The 15,011-nt window shown below is 42.4% G+C and overlaps 1 protein-coding gene across 4 annotated transcripts in view; it reads right to left on the bottom strand.

The window, feature by feature from the left end:
- The window catches only part of LOC147034364 (uncharacterized), a 117,857-nt gene that overhangs the window by 85,447 nt on the left and 17,399 nt on the right, over positions 1 to 15,011 (bottom strand). For all 4 annotated transcript variants that reach the window (XM_085881517.1, XM_085881501.1, XM_085881508.1 and 1 more), the window contains exons 2-3: positions 6,254 to 6,322; positions 3,881 to 3,976 (exon numbers count right to left, since the gene is read on the bottom strand). In XM_085881517.1, coding sequence (XP_085737643.1) covers positions 3,881 to 3,976; positions 6,254 to 6,290 — 133 coding nt within the window. In that variant the 5' untranslated portion in view covers positions 6,291 to 6,322. The remainder of the gene's footprint in view (positions 1 to 3,880; positions 3,977 to 6,253; positions 6,323 to 15,011) is intronic.

The raw sequence follows: 15,011 nt of genomic DNA, 5'->3' as shown, positions 1-15,011 counted from the left end.
ATTTCATTACTCTACAAATGGTTAAACAAAGGATAATATTATTTACTTGAAGCACCCACTCCCTATGGGAACAGCCAGAAGGGATAGGTTATTATACTAATTCAAATGTGCAATTCAAAATCCCTCTTCTGCATAAATGAAAAACACCTCACTGCACTGGAAAACATGGGGAAACTTGTAATACCCTCGCTCACCTGGAGGCAGCACCACACGATACACATTTACAAAGAGAATTTGCGTTCCTCCCCCTCCACCTCTCCCTGTCCCCACCCCAAGACCACCAGCAAAGATAAAACACCCCTCTACATCAAATAGGGTCATGTTGATCCAATGTAGAAAGTCTGGATGTAATCAGCCCAGAACTGTAGGAGGAGTAGCAACACACGCAGGCACACGCCATGTTGAAAAAAGGGAACTGTGGAAGACGTTTTGAGAATAAGAAATTTTGAGGCTGAAATATACTTTTGTGCATGAGTGACACTTCATTCATTCACGCAATCACTAATTTTTGTGAACTACGTGGCTGCGAGTTTACATAATCATCGTTGGGAGTGTGGCTGTGCTGCTGAGGTAGGTTTCCCTGAACTTTAGAGCAGGAGTTGGTCATTTGGTCAGAGTGCGGTGACAACTGACCTCCTTTTCACAAAAGACACCTTGCGGATCTTTAACGTCCATCACCAACCAGTCTGAGCAGATGGGTGATCCGGCTTTCCTGCCGAAGTACGGCACATGCACCCATTCATCGCCTTGCATGTGACACCAATGTGACGGTTTATAGCTGGGTCGTTGTTTACAACTCGACAGCTCAATGGTGAGTAAAGACATAATTCAAAGCTATCCTGCCCACCCAGTGACAATATTTATGGACGTTTATGGCACAATGGCCATTAAAAAGAAAAACAATTGGTGTATGGGAAACCGATGACATAATCCCATTTGGTTTGATTGAAAAATGTCAAAAGTATAAATTTCACAAAAAAATAAATTCTGCACCATCAGCTCCAAGTGCAGTGATGAATGGAGAACATAACACTATAAAAGACTCAGCAATGAATAGCAAATAAGTGATAGTGGAAGCTGCTTTGGGAAATAAAACAAAGTTATATTCCATGGATACAAGTACAAAATTAGTTATATTACAACAGGTAAGACGGTGGAGGGGGGAGGGGAAGGGATTGGGGGGAAGGAGTCCGGGGTGAAATTTATACACCAGTGTTTATTCTGCTGGACCTTACTCGAACATGGTACCCCTTTTCTGGGTGAAGACACCCTCCAATCCACTCTACAGCTTCGGTGCGATTTCTTAGCAGCGGGCCAAGCTGTTACTCGTGCTTTGCTCATCGGTGGGATAACAATGGCTTATTACAACACAACATATTTTTCATTAAACACTGCATCGAGCAAAGGGTACTATGAAGTAAAGGTGAGTGTTACACCTATCCAGGCTTGCCAGTGGGGAATGAACAAATACAGTACACATAGACGCACGTATACACACGGGTGTCCCCCCAAAAAACCAAAACGTTAAGTTGATATAGGATTCGTAAACTCAAATGGCATGGCTTTGAACAAAAAGGAAGAGTTGGGAGGAGGGTGGGGTCAGAGGTGGTGATGGCAACATTGCCAGTGGGATTTTTTTTATGAATTGCGAGTTGAAACTTGATAATGGCTGGAAGGTAGAGTGGCTGCAGTATATGACAACATCTGAACATGGGTTGGTGTGTATAATATTTTGAGGTCCTCATCCCACATCAAACAAGTGTCTACTTCTACCTCAAATATGGACTCGTACACAGAGGAAACAAGTGATCCTCACTGATTATCCTCAATGTCAACCAGCGATGGAACACCACTGGTTTGGTGAACAAGAGAATGTTTAACTGTCAACTAAATAGGCATGAATATGAGAGCAGGGTGTAACACCTATATGCAGACAACAACACAAACTTTTCTCTTTAATGGGATAAACAGTGAATGTGATCCAAGATACACCCATTGTAGAGGAGAACAAATGAAGAGTGGAGGGGAAGTGAAGTGAAGGGAAAGTGAAGTGGAGGGTCTCCAGCACATCTTGTGTGGAAGCTCTATGTGCTCATGGCAATCCGAAACACACATTGCTGACACAATCACACTTACTGGTCAGCTCATCAACAACCAGCCCTGGCACTGTGGCAAAGGTCTTCTGTGATCCCTTGGGTCTGACCCAACCTATAAGGTTCACAACATGAATTTCTGCATCTTGTACACCCTCCCTCCTGAACCAAGTAATGCCAAACTTTCAATCCAATCTCTCCTGGTCGTCTTCTGCTCATCAAGGCAGAAGCATCTCCACAGCACCTGATATTGATTACCACTGGGAATACTTTCACAAAAGCTGACTTTCTCCCATGCACTGGTTTTGCCATCCCACCTGTAGCTATTCTATTAATCCTGTAGGCACTGTACAGAGAATCATGCGGAGAGGCAGTTGTGGTCAGGCAGTTTACTTCTCAACATGCAAAACTAACCGAACTGAAGGAAACTTCAGTTCATTGTGCAAGGCTCGCAAGAAATGTGTGTCCATCCTCAGGCATGCCAGGAAACACCATCTTACAAATCTCAAGGCTGAACTCTCCAACAAGTCATGGTGGTGCCTTGTCAAGTCCATCGCTGGTGTATACTCCCCCTCCATCCCATCCCTCACTGAAAACCACATTCCTGCAGACTGCCAGAGATAAAGGAGAATGTCTAAGCTCTGTGTTTGTGTACCCATCCAGCTCTGTCCCCATCTTATACCCCCATACAAACTGTCTTGTGGACTTTGCATCCTTCTCACCTGAGAAGTTAAAGAAAGTTCTATCCTGCCTTGACCTTACTTTAGCAATGGGCCCGTGCTCTCAAATCCTGTTCTGTCATTTTTGGTTCCACTTTGATTACCCTATTCAGTCCATCCTTCTCCTTTGGCCACATAGCCATCGGCCTAGAAATCAGCAAGCATCATTCCCATCTAAAAGAAGGGTGCAAAAACAGATCCTATCAACTACATAACATTAATTTACAAGCACTTCCGATTACAATCAGTCATGGAATCTATCATTGCTGCTGATGCCAAGTCTTTCCTGTTTTCAAACAGTCTTATCTCTAACCATCAGTTTAGATTCTGTTCCTGTCACTGAACTCTGGACATGCTTCTGCTCCTCTTTCAGCAATGTTTGGACACCCTAAATCTCAATGAAGAACTCAGGCCAATCTCCTTGGACATATGTCAGGCATTCAACACAGTCTGGCATCCTGCTTTGCTTGCCAAGCTCTCTGACTGTGGCATTTAAAGTCACCTTTATTATTGCATCTGGAACTCCTGCACTCACACAGTCAATGTATTGCAATCATTGGAACCCTCTCTTCCCCTCTCCCAGTGGAGGCTGGAGTTCTCTAAGGCAGTGTTTTGAGCCCACTCCTAATCCCTTTTCCATATCCCCAAGCTGGTTGTGTCCAATTGTTGCCCCACATTAAAAATAACTGAACAAACATGTAATAGTCAACATTCCAACACTTCCCTGCAACCCAGTTCACAACTCACTGCAGGCCTGAGTGCCACACGGATATACTCTGGAACCAGAATAGTTTGCGAAATAATCCAATGCATCTGTTAACAATCAATAGTTAAATACACAGCTTGTGAAATGTGCTCAGTATGATAGCATCGATGCTTTCCATTCATGAGTGTGGTATATTAAAAGTTAGATAATCACAGCAACTAATGTAAAGTTAACAAAAACGTTATCCTCAAACACAAGTAGTTCACAAAAAAGTAAAATGTAAAATGAGGTTGCAGTGGTGAAGTGGACAACATAGTTGCGTGACATAGGGTGGTGGCAACACCAATATCCTTCAAACGTACCTGTCACTCGGCCTCCCACAGGACTGAGGCTCCAGAAGAGTTGATTGAACATTTCTCGTTCACTTGTAGAGAGCGGCTGGAGCTCCATCCCAGAAACTGCATTTGCAGCCAACATGACAGCCAGGGCAAAAGGTCAGTTCAACCACACCCACATACCATCGGACTTAAAAATCAAGCGCTTGTTCATGCGAATCCGAAAATATCAGCAAATGAGGGGCTTTAAAAAAGTTATATGAACGAGATGTTCGCAATAGTCCAAGACATAGCAGTGGTTTATTACTTGATGAATTTTAAATACAGTAAACTAATTTGAATGACTTGTAAGGGAATATAGAAATTTTTCTTAATACATCAATACATACGGTACACCGCTTTATGCTCCTCATATCTTTGACCGTTTGCGAGAACCAGGAAAAAAAAACAAAAACATGCACTTTTGGTTTGAGTCACAGAACTGGTGAATACACAGCCACAACAAAGCATTCTTTTAATATGGTACGTCCCAAACCTCTTCAAATTTAACTTTACTCTTTGGACTTGGGTTACCTTGTTTGTTAAGATTTAAAAGGTAAAAACTAAAACTAGATTACAATCCGCAGGATCTTTCAGCATTTGAGAGTTTTTCACGCTTGCGTCATTTTTGCGTTTCTTCCCGTTTTCTCGACTTCTCCAACATCACGCGTTTCAAAACCTCATCTCTCCTGGAAGCGAGTCTCTAAATTGCGGTTATGGTAGTGACCCTGGTTCCTTTTTTTGCCGATGGGTTAAAACTAAGGTTAAAGTGCTGTCGAGGTCCTTTCGGTATTCATCGATTTGAAGGAAACATTTAACTTGACCAAAAGGCTCCTTTTGATTGCGTGCATCCTTTGTACAAATTCTCTGAATGGACTTGGCAGCAACTATTATTAAAAACAAAGCGGTTCGGAGAAAGCGGGTCAGCGTACGACTTGTTATGGTCTCGGCAGGCCTTTTGTCCAGCTGGCAATTACATTTCCCAAAACGTAGAAAAATTCTCACATCTAACAAAAATAATTTGCACCTATTCTGTTGCCGTCACCGAGTCCAAGTACCGTATTACGTTGATTCGCACCAAAGAGAATAATTTATGGTCCTTTTAAGACAAGTTAGTTGGTTATCATCTGGTAACCTCTCAATAACCCATGATCCACAACATATGCATGCTTTCACATTAGAATGAGTAATTTGAAAAGAAAAATCCAAAACTAAAATATATATATATATATAAATAATTACTTACCATCTGAATCAAACCCATTTTGATATTGCTATGGCAACAGTGAATTTTCCCCTCCAAGCACCTCCCTCCACTTTGGCCTTGTAAATGAGGTGTCGAGTTGGTGCAGCCACCCAGAATAAATTGTCAGGGATGATTAAACACGCACAACCAATCCTGAATTTTCTGACCGATATTTTTTTTATAGTCAATGAAGAATACAGGAATTACCGCAAGGATATAAAATGCCATATTTACGAATCAATTCAAATCAGTGCAGTAAAGGGTCGATTTAATGATGGACGCAAGTTAGCAGCACACAGGATCGAAATAAGAACAATTCAAAAGCTCAAATTAACAGGAAATTATCTGCTGTGATTGCGAATATGGCAGTTTTTAGGGCATGGAGGAGTTTGGCTTGAAGGAAGCACTGGGAGTTAATGAAACCAGTCAATTTAATACTCCCGGAAATCGTTTTCATTATCACTGATACATCGGTAGACACATTGCACCCTTGTATCCACTATTACTGTTGCACATCACAGAAAATGTGATGATCTTTACAACATGCGATATTGGATAAGAGAGAAGCATGTCAATCCCAATGCGTTCATGAGCATGTATCATACTCATCGCCTTTATGACTTTCGACATTTTTTACTCTGTGTTAGCTCTTTATAATCTTAAGCATATCAATAGCGCAAGCATAGCCCTAGTTGCCTGTCTCAACAGCCATAAGCACTTCGGTCGGTAGAAACAGGACTGCTATTCCCAAGAGTAATGAGAGTCAGATCAAGACCAATAGAGCTCCTTTATAATTTAGTCTGTTAATGGAAGAATATTTCCCTTTACAGGTAGCTCTGCAAGGTGCAAGGCTCGGGACAGTGGAGGGGGGTTGCGGAGCAGTGTGGTTCACTGCAGTTTGATGGATTAGGAACAAATAATATACAATGAGAGGGAATGGTAATGAAAATAAAAAGAACAGAAAAAAACATTTTAAGGGGAAGGAAGGAGACCGTTTCATCTAAGAGGGAAAATGAGGTGTGAAAGATGCAGAAACGCAAACAAATTATAGGAAATGCCCAACAAAATGTACCGTACAAACCACAGAAAATTTGGTAAAGGAATTCAGACCGTACCTTGCCTTGTTGAAGTGGCCCACGGTATCCCAGCCATACTGTACTGGGATTAGAAAAACATTAACAAGCCTGTTAAACAGAAAAAAAAAACAAAGAAGAAGAGGAGAGGGGTGGGGTAGAGGACGATAAGGTTAGTCCAAAAGCTAAAAGAGGAGGAACAATGCATCTCAAAAATTATACAGCAAATGAATAAACAACAACTACAAAACCAGATATTCCACTGGTCAGAATTTTTCTGATCAATAATCAAAAGGATGAAGAAAAGACAGGCATGTACATGAACAGAAATGACAGTGGCAATTGATGAGAAAAAATAAAAATAAAAATTTTCCAAAAGAGGTGAGAATAAATAACTTGACTTGTTACAAAAATAAAATAACACATCTGAAAACAAAATTTAAAACATTAAATTGACCAGCACCACATAACTGATTGGGGTGTGAGGGGAACGTGGATTAATTTTTTTATTAATTAAAAAAAAAAATTGGGGGATTCAACAGAAAATTAAAAAATAATCTATTTGCAAGCCAAAAAGTAGAAACCTGCCAATGTGAGATGGTTTGGTAAAACTATCAGTTTTACAAATATAATCAGCTGCGGCTGGAGTAAATAGACAGGTCAAAAGAAGAACAACAAATAGCTTAGTGCTGCATTTGCATTGAGGGTTTTTTGCCTCAATGATGTCAAACATAAGATAAGGGAAGTTAAAAAATTAAACAAAAGAAATTACAGTACAATAAATAAAAACATGCACACCAGACTGAGTCACAAGAATTACCAAGTGACAAGAAATAAAAAAATTTATAAACAGCCTCAGTGACAAATGGTTGGAGTGTCTGCTTCGAGACTGGAAGATCAGCAGTTCAAAGCGTCGCAGAATTGTAGCCAAGACTTTAAAACTATAGTCCGGATGTCAAACACCATTTTTCAATATGACCTTGCATTAGAGTCCGCACAATGTTTTTCTGCATTTTTGTGATCATAAGACCATCTGAATGAATATTCCGATTGATGCCACTCTGGCACCCTTGAGCATTTTTGTAGAAACCCATTAATATGCAAATTAGCGGTGGCCATTGTCGAAATTACAATTTTTCTGAATATCTCCAAAAGTAAGCATTCAAATAGCCTGGTTGAGGTGTCTACACCCATGTTTTTAGGGTCACTGGTCATGATAAACGCTCTTAAAATTTAATAACATTTAAATTTAGCTCATTAATATGCCAATTAGCATAACCCTACCCCCTGAATTTGTCCGCGCCGATCGGCGTTTTAGCAGTACAGTTATACAACAACAACAAAACTGTTTGAAAATAACTTGCACAGAGCCGTTTATCCCCAGTACAGTTGTGAAGAAATGGCTGACCTCAGAAGATCAACAGCATGAACTGTTTCTGATCAAGTAAGTTGAGGCTTGTCATGTAATGAAACAAACATGGAGAACTGAGTTTTAAGTAAGAGTAATATATTCTGATACAGTAGAACGATCGATATTATTTGCAAGCAAGTTTTTATTATTATTATTTAACATGATCTGTCTGAAAGCAAGTGTATTTTATTGATTTTTTTAAGTACACAGGGTGGAACCTGTTTCCTGAGAATTTTTTAAAATATGAACAAAGAAATTAAATGTTGACTGATGTTTATAATTGCCTCTATTGTTACAGGTTGAGGCTCAATCACCATGGGAGACTGTTTCTTCAGTCCCTGCGATGCAACTAAAGCTGGAAAACCTCTGGTAACAGTTGGTCCAGACAGAGTGCGAAGTATCATCCGGTCATGCAAAGCAAGACAAGATGGTATACATGAAGAGCTTGAACAGAGATTACAGGCAGACGAATCTATCGAGCTCAAATGCCATAGAGACTGTGCGTCAACGTACACATCACACGACACTTGAAACGAATGAGTAATATCTGTTTGGAAGATGCTTCAACAAGCAAAGAAGCCGCCGTTCAAAGACGACAGTATTTGACTTTAAAGAACATTGCATTTTTTGCGGAGAAAAGTGCATTAGGAACTTTGATAAGAAGAATCCTAATCGTTGGCGGTGAGTTCTCCTTTGTAGGACTGCAGATCGTGTTGATCGGACAACTTTCAAACAAACTATTCTAGATGTTATTGATTCCCACTAGGATGAAGAAGGATGCCAGGTCAAGATACGATTAATGGGCGCAATCAGGGATTTTCATGCTGTTGATGAGAGATATCACGATGACTGCAGAAAGTCCTTCATGGCACCCCGTTCTGTTGCAGCAGCAGCACACAGTGGCAGAGAAACTCAGGACATTGAGCCAGCTATCAGCTCTACCATCCTATCGATGAAAAACGACATGTTGCACATCTGGAATTCAGTAGAAGTCCACAATATGTACAAGGATCATGGAGGAAAGCTATACTCTCAACGAACCCTGTTATCCAAATTGTTGGATATACTTGGCTCTGAGCTTCTGGTTCTGTCTGGTGAAGGTGTTGCTAGTTTAATCTTGTTTCGCAGCAGAGTGTCCACTGAAATCAACTTAGTAGCATCAGATGAAGATGACGCCATTGATGTTTCCATAGAACTAATTGCCAAGAAGGGTGCACAGGAATCTAAGCAGTTGTCGTCCGACCCCAGTTCCTATAAGACTATAATTAATATAGATATTGCTAATGAAGCAGTGAGTTCAACCCTTCAATTGCTACTCTCCAAAATATCAGCAAAACTGGACTGCACACTTCCAGGAGCTCTGATAGGAAACATCATAACGAATATGATCACCAATCGACCAACTACACTCCAAATAGCAATGGGAGTTCTTATCTAGTTAAGTCAGTCGTAAAAGCCTCATCGAGCAGTTGTAAAACTATCGTGTGACCTGTTCCTATGATGAGTTTCAGCGTTTCAAGGGATCAGCAGCAAAGGCTGCAACTGTTCACTCTGGGATTAGGGGAACCGCCAATGCTGAATGTGGCCTCGTTCAGGTTGTTGCTGACAACCTCGACACAAATATCTCATCCCAGAATGGACTCGTTTCAACACATTCTCTTGCAGTACTACTTACTATAAAAGATCAGGAGATATCTTCCACATCTGAAGATGAAGCCATCATCAGACGATTGACCCATGATGAAATGAAGACACCTGTGACAGAAGACATTTCGGTTCAAGGGTACAAGGGACCTGAGAAACCAGCGATGCCAGTTGAAGAAGCCACACGTGTGGTGTTACCTCTCCGCGTATTGGCTCATCAAGCTATACAACTTAGGAGAGTTCAAGATATGGATTTCTCTTTTCTGAAGCAAATCATTTCTGATCAGAAGACACCAGAGTTTGGTGGCTTTAATACGAAGCTCTGCAGAGAGCAAGGACGATCCATCCAATCTGCAACGAGGGCCATTTATACACCACTCATAGATATGGATCCAGCTGATTCAGACACGATGTTTACAGCAATGGAGGGAAAACACTTGACCACAGAGTGTGGACAAACCGTAACCATCTTCACAAACGACCAAGAGCTGTAACGAGTGGCCGTTAATGTTAAATGGGTTTATCCTGAGCGATTTACCCAGTTCATACCAAGGCTGGGCGGCATGCACACCCTTATGAGTTTCATCAGTTGTGTGGGGAACTTGATGGCTGAAAGTGGGCTGGAAGAGGGGATGAAATCTGCCTTTGGAGGTGATGCTCATATGATTGGTGGAAAAAAAGTTTCCCCAAAACTTCAGGGCCCTGCGATTGGTGACTGAGGAGGTCCTTCGTTCCAGCGTGGTTTAGGCAGAAAGCCATGAAGACTTAATGGACACTCTTGAAACCAAAGCAACAAAGAGCATGACCACACAACTATGGGTACAGACCTTGTGAAACCTGTATTCATCATGATGGCATTTGTTCGTGCTGAGCGTGAAGGAGACTGGCCATTGCATCTTTTGGCTATGAAGGAGATACTCCCCTACTTCTTCACGGCTGGACATCACAACTATGCTAGATATGGACTCTACTACCTTCGATCGATGGAAAGGCTTCATTGAGACATTCTGGAAATGTTCTTAAAAGGAGATCACGTGATGCGGCACAAGAAGGGCCTATGAAATGGCATATGGTCGGATATGTACATAGAGTCCACGTTCATGCGCTACGGTCATGGCATACATGGAATCGTTGGCATTAAACTGAAGCCTTCAACACTGAAGAAGTGGGCCTATAGTATGCACATGTTTAGTCAGATAGTCCACGATCTCACAGATATGTCTGAGGGGCAGATATTTACAGAGGTGACCATTCACAAGGAAGAGAAGCCATCACGCATACGATCTGATGCAGAGAACCGAGATAAGATAAGGAGAAAACTCCAGTCCTGTATCGACCCACTTGACCCAAATGAACATGCAGACAGAGTTGTCAACATTGTAACTGGCAGAATTGGACCGGAGAAGGTGAACGTGCCAAAGGCAGTTGACATTGGCCGAGCACAGATGCATTCGCATGAAGAAAGCTGGCCAGCAGGATTCAATGCTCCCTTATCTGAACAAGTCATAACTATGGCAGTGACACGGAAAGTCATGCGTGTGGGATCTACTGAGGTTTGTGATCTAAATATCATCTACTCCAAGGTCATGGGACTCCAACAAAGTCGAAACATCAAACTATGTGACGTCTTAGAGTGAGCTGGCACCTGTGCCAACATCAATGTTCGATGAAAAGGGGGAGATGAGAATAGCAAAGACCAATTCGACATTGAAGAAGAATCTCCAAGTGGAAATCTCAACAAGACTGGGTCCACAACCTGAAGTCATCATCTTGGATGGTTGTGCAATCCTCTGGGTTATTCATTGGCCGAACAGGGGAATTGTGCAATACTTTGTTGACAACTTCACGAGCTACATTATGGTAAAGGTGGACAAATCAGATGTATATCTGGTATTTGACAGATATCATGATTTCAGCATCAAGAGTGGAACAAGATTAGCAAGAGCTGGGCAGCAAGCTAGCAGGTGCCACAGGTTGAACCGCCAGACTCTGCTGCCTCGACAGCTGGTGGTTCTGTCAGTAACTGAGAACAAAGTTCAGCTGATAAAACTGATTTGCCAGAATTTGATTGACTTTAGTCAACAGAGAAAGCAGAGCCAACACAGGCTCATCATTACGGGACAGGAGTCTACCCCAGTGGAAATACACCACAGAGCCCAAAGGTGTCGCACTGATTTGAAGACGACGCACGAGGAGGCAGATGTCATCATGATTCAGCAAGTCGCTAAAGTTGCCGAAGATGGTGCAAAATGCATCACAGTCATCTGTGATGATACTGATGTGTTCATCTTGCTTGTGTATCACTTCGCAGAACTTCATCTGCAATGCTGTGTAACAATGGAAGCAACATGTCCTGGCCGATCGTTGATCGACATTGGGGCCACTGCCAGAAAGCATGCCGGGATGGTGCAAGACCTACTAGCTTTACACACACTAAGAGGTTGCGACATCGTTGCCCAAATGTATGGTAGAGGTAAACTGACTGGCAAGAAGACACTCACAGCAGGCCATTCACTTTAAAAACTTGGGAATGTGAATGCATCTATTGACGATGTCATCACCGAAGCCACTGTGTTCATGGCTGTTTGCTATGGTAGCAAGGAGAGAAGCAACAGGTCTGATGTTCGCAAAAAGGTGTGGTTTATGAAGATGGCGAAACCAAATGCCATCAAAACATCAGACCTAAAGGCTCTGCCACCAACTACAGAGTCCTTTGAACAAAACGTGCGACATGCTCATATCCAGACAGCAATATGGAAGTTAGCTGCTGAGCTGCAGCCACCACCTCTGGATCCCACTCAGTACGGATGGAAACGTGATGAGGCATCAAGATCATTACTTCCAATTATGCTGCCGCCCAATGTCGCTCTTGCACCACCAGAGATCTTGGAGCTAATACGATGTGGATGTTCCTCCGACAAGTAATGCTACACAGCTCAATGCCGCTGCACAGCAGCCAATTTAACATGCACAGTTTTCTGTACATGCCACTGGCTGCAGGAATGAGCGCACCAAGACAGCTGCTGCATTTGCCCCTGATGATGACTCTGACACTGAAAGAGACACCAAGCACTGAAGTAACCTTCATAAGGTTTACAAACCTGTTATATATATATATATATATATATATATATATATATATATATATATATATATATATATATATATATATATATATATATATATATATATATATATATATATATATATATGAACATTTGATTTACACAGGAATGTCTTCTTTTGTTCATGTTGTTATCTGCTTTCATTGCATACTATCGAATTGTTGAATCTGTATGAATAATAAAGTGATCTATATTCACAAAGACTGAAGTGTTTTTTTTCTATCTATATGTCTATTTATCTGCATTTTCAATAATGGTGACTGCTAATTTGCATATTAATGAGCTAAATTTCAATGTTATTAAATTGTAAGTGGGTTTATCATGACCAGTGACCCTAAAAACATGGGTGTAGACACCTCAACCAGGCCATTTGGATGCTTACTTTTGGAGATATTAAGAAAAATAGTAATTTCGACAATGGCCACCGCTAATTTGCATATTAATGGGTTTCTACAAAAATGCTCCAGGGTGCCAGAGTGGCATCAATCGGAATATTCATTCAGATGGTTTTATGATCACAAAAATACAGAAAAACATTGTGCCGACTCTAATGCATGCTTTTCTGGCCAACACTTGGACGATAGGATGTGCTGCTTCCTCGCTTGACGCTCAGCATTCAAAAAGGATAACTTGGCCACAGACAAACAATCATACGGTGGCAACCATTGCGCAGGCTTGATGAGCCTAATGGCCTCCTCTTGCATGAAAGTTCTTTGGAAGAGAATTTGTATGTTTTTATGTAGAAACCAAGATGGTATTTCAATAAAAGAAAAATGGACCACAGAAGACTGAGCATCCTTACTATAATTCATAGACCGGTATATGTGTGTGTTTGCTTGGGTGCTTGTTGTGCTACTACGTCTACAGTTATGGGCCAATTACATCCATACTTGCTACATAGGATCAGCATGAACCCATTAGTGTATAATGGGGTCTTTATCCTTGCAGTAGTCTTGGGGGTGGGGGTGAATTCTCCATGTAAATGTGCATCATGTAGCATCACTCCAGGTGGGAGAGGGTATTACAAGTGCACACCCTTTACATGATTCATGACATGACATGAATTTACATGACAGTATTCCTGTCCCCACGTTTTCCAGTGCAGTGAGGTGTTTTTAATTATAAACAATTGGAAAATGTTTTTGCTTCATGCACGGAACCTGGGTTATTTTTATTTTTGGAAGCGATTGAGGCAGCTGTCAGTTGCCAATACATCGCCCAAATAAAGGTTTGCGTCAGAAGAACGTGTTGCACGCTTGGAACAAGATCGCCCGTAGGGTGGGTACTCTGCTTGTTTTAACAATGCAGAGTGAACCTGGGGTATATAGATTACAGTAGATCTGATCATAAACTACAGAATCTATAAAGTGGATCTGTATGCAGACTTAAACCCAAAGACACAGACCGATTACTTCATGTACTTGCTAGGCTAAAAAGTCAAAACGACAGTGTAAATAAATATTAGAATATATGAATGATAATGTTTTAAAACTACTTTAAAACATAAAGAAAAAGAAAGGCAAGGGCAAATGTTACTCCGAGGGTGAAGGGAATCTGTAAGATCTCAAATTTTACAAAATCTCATTTTCTCCATCACCGAAGGTGGATGGAGGCTGTTTTCACCCATGTTTAGCTGGCTGTGTCTGTGAGCAGGATATCTTAAAAAGTTATGGATGGATTTGGACAAAATTTGGTTTACAGGTTGGGTGTGTGACAACAATGGATTGATTAGACTGGTGAATATGTGGTTCCAGATCTGGATATTAGAATCTTTTAAGTGATTCTTCACTATTAAGAGATCAGGCCAAAAATGACATGTAGCAGGATTTCTCAAAAGGTTGTGGACGGATTTGGACGAAACATGGTGGATATGAATGTTGAGTGTGTGATAAGGACGAATCGATTCAATTTTGGTAAAGATTCGGATCCAGATCCGGCTCATCAGTGGGATAAAAAAAATGTACAGAGGGTGGGGGGTGGGGGTGCCGTGAAGGGGACAGAAGGGGGTGCTGTGTAGGGGACAGAAGGGGGTGCCGTGAAGGGGACAGAAGGGGGAGTGCCGTGAAGGGTACAGAGTGGGGGGAGCTGCCGTGAAGGGGACAGAAGGGGGGGGTGCCGTGAAGGGGACAGAAGGGGGTAGCTGCCGTGAAGGGTACAGAGTGGAGGGGGTGCCGTGAAGGGTACAGAGTGGAGGGGGTGCCGTGAAGGGTACAGAGTGGAGGGGGTGCCGTGAAGGGTACAGAGTGGGGGGGAGGTGCCGTGAAGGGTACAGAGTGGGGGGAGGTGCCGTGAAGGGTACAGTTGGGGGGGGGAGGTGCCGTGAAGGGGACAGAAGGGGGGGGAGGTGCCGTGAAGGGGACAGAAGGGGGGAGCTGCCTTGAAGGGTACAGTTGGGGGAGGGTGCCATGAAGGGTACAGTTGGGGGGGAGGTGCCGTGAAGGGTACAGAGTTGGGGGGGGGAGGTGCCGTGAAGGGTACAGTTGGGGGGGAGGTGCCGTGAAGGGTACAGTTGGGGGGGAGGTGCCGTGAAGGGTACAGTTGGGGGGGAGGTGCCGTGAAGGGTACAGTTGGGGGGGGAGGTGCCGTGAAGGGTACAGAGTGGGGGGGGAGGTGCCGTGAA

Source organism: Eptatretus burgeri, chromosome 1 (assembly GCF_056783735.1).
Source record: "Eptatretus burgeri isolate ZD-2024b chromosome 1, Ebu_testis_v1, whole genome shotgun sequence".
In the NCBI taxonomy this organism is placed as follows: Eukaryota; Metazoa; Chordata; class Myxini; order Myxiniformes; family Myxinidae; genus Eptatretus; species Eptatretus burgeri.
The sequence above is the reverse complement of the archived record's forward strand: the minus strand, read 5'-3'. Positions and strand labels throughout refer to the sequence as shown.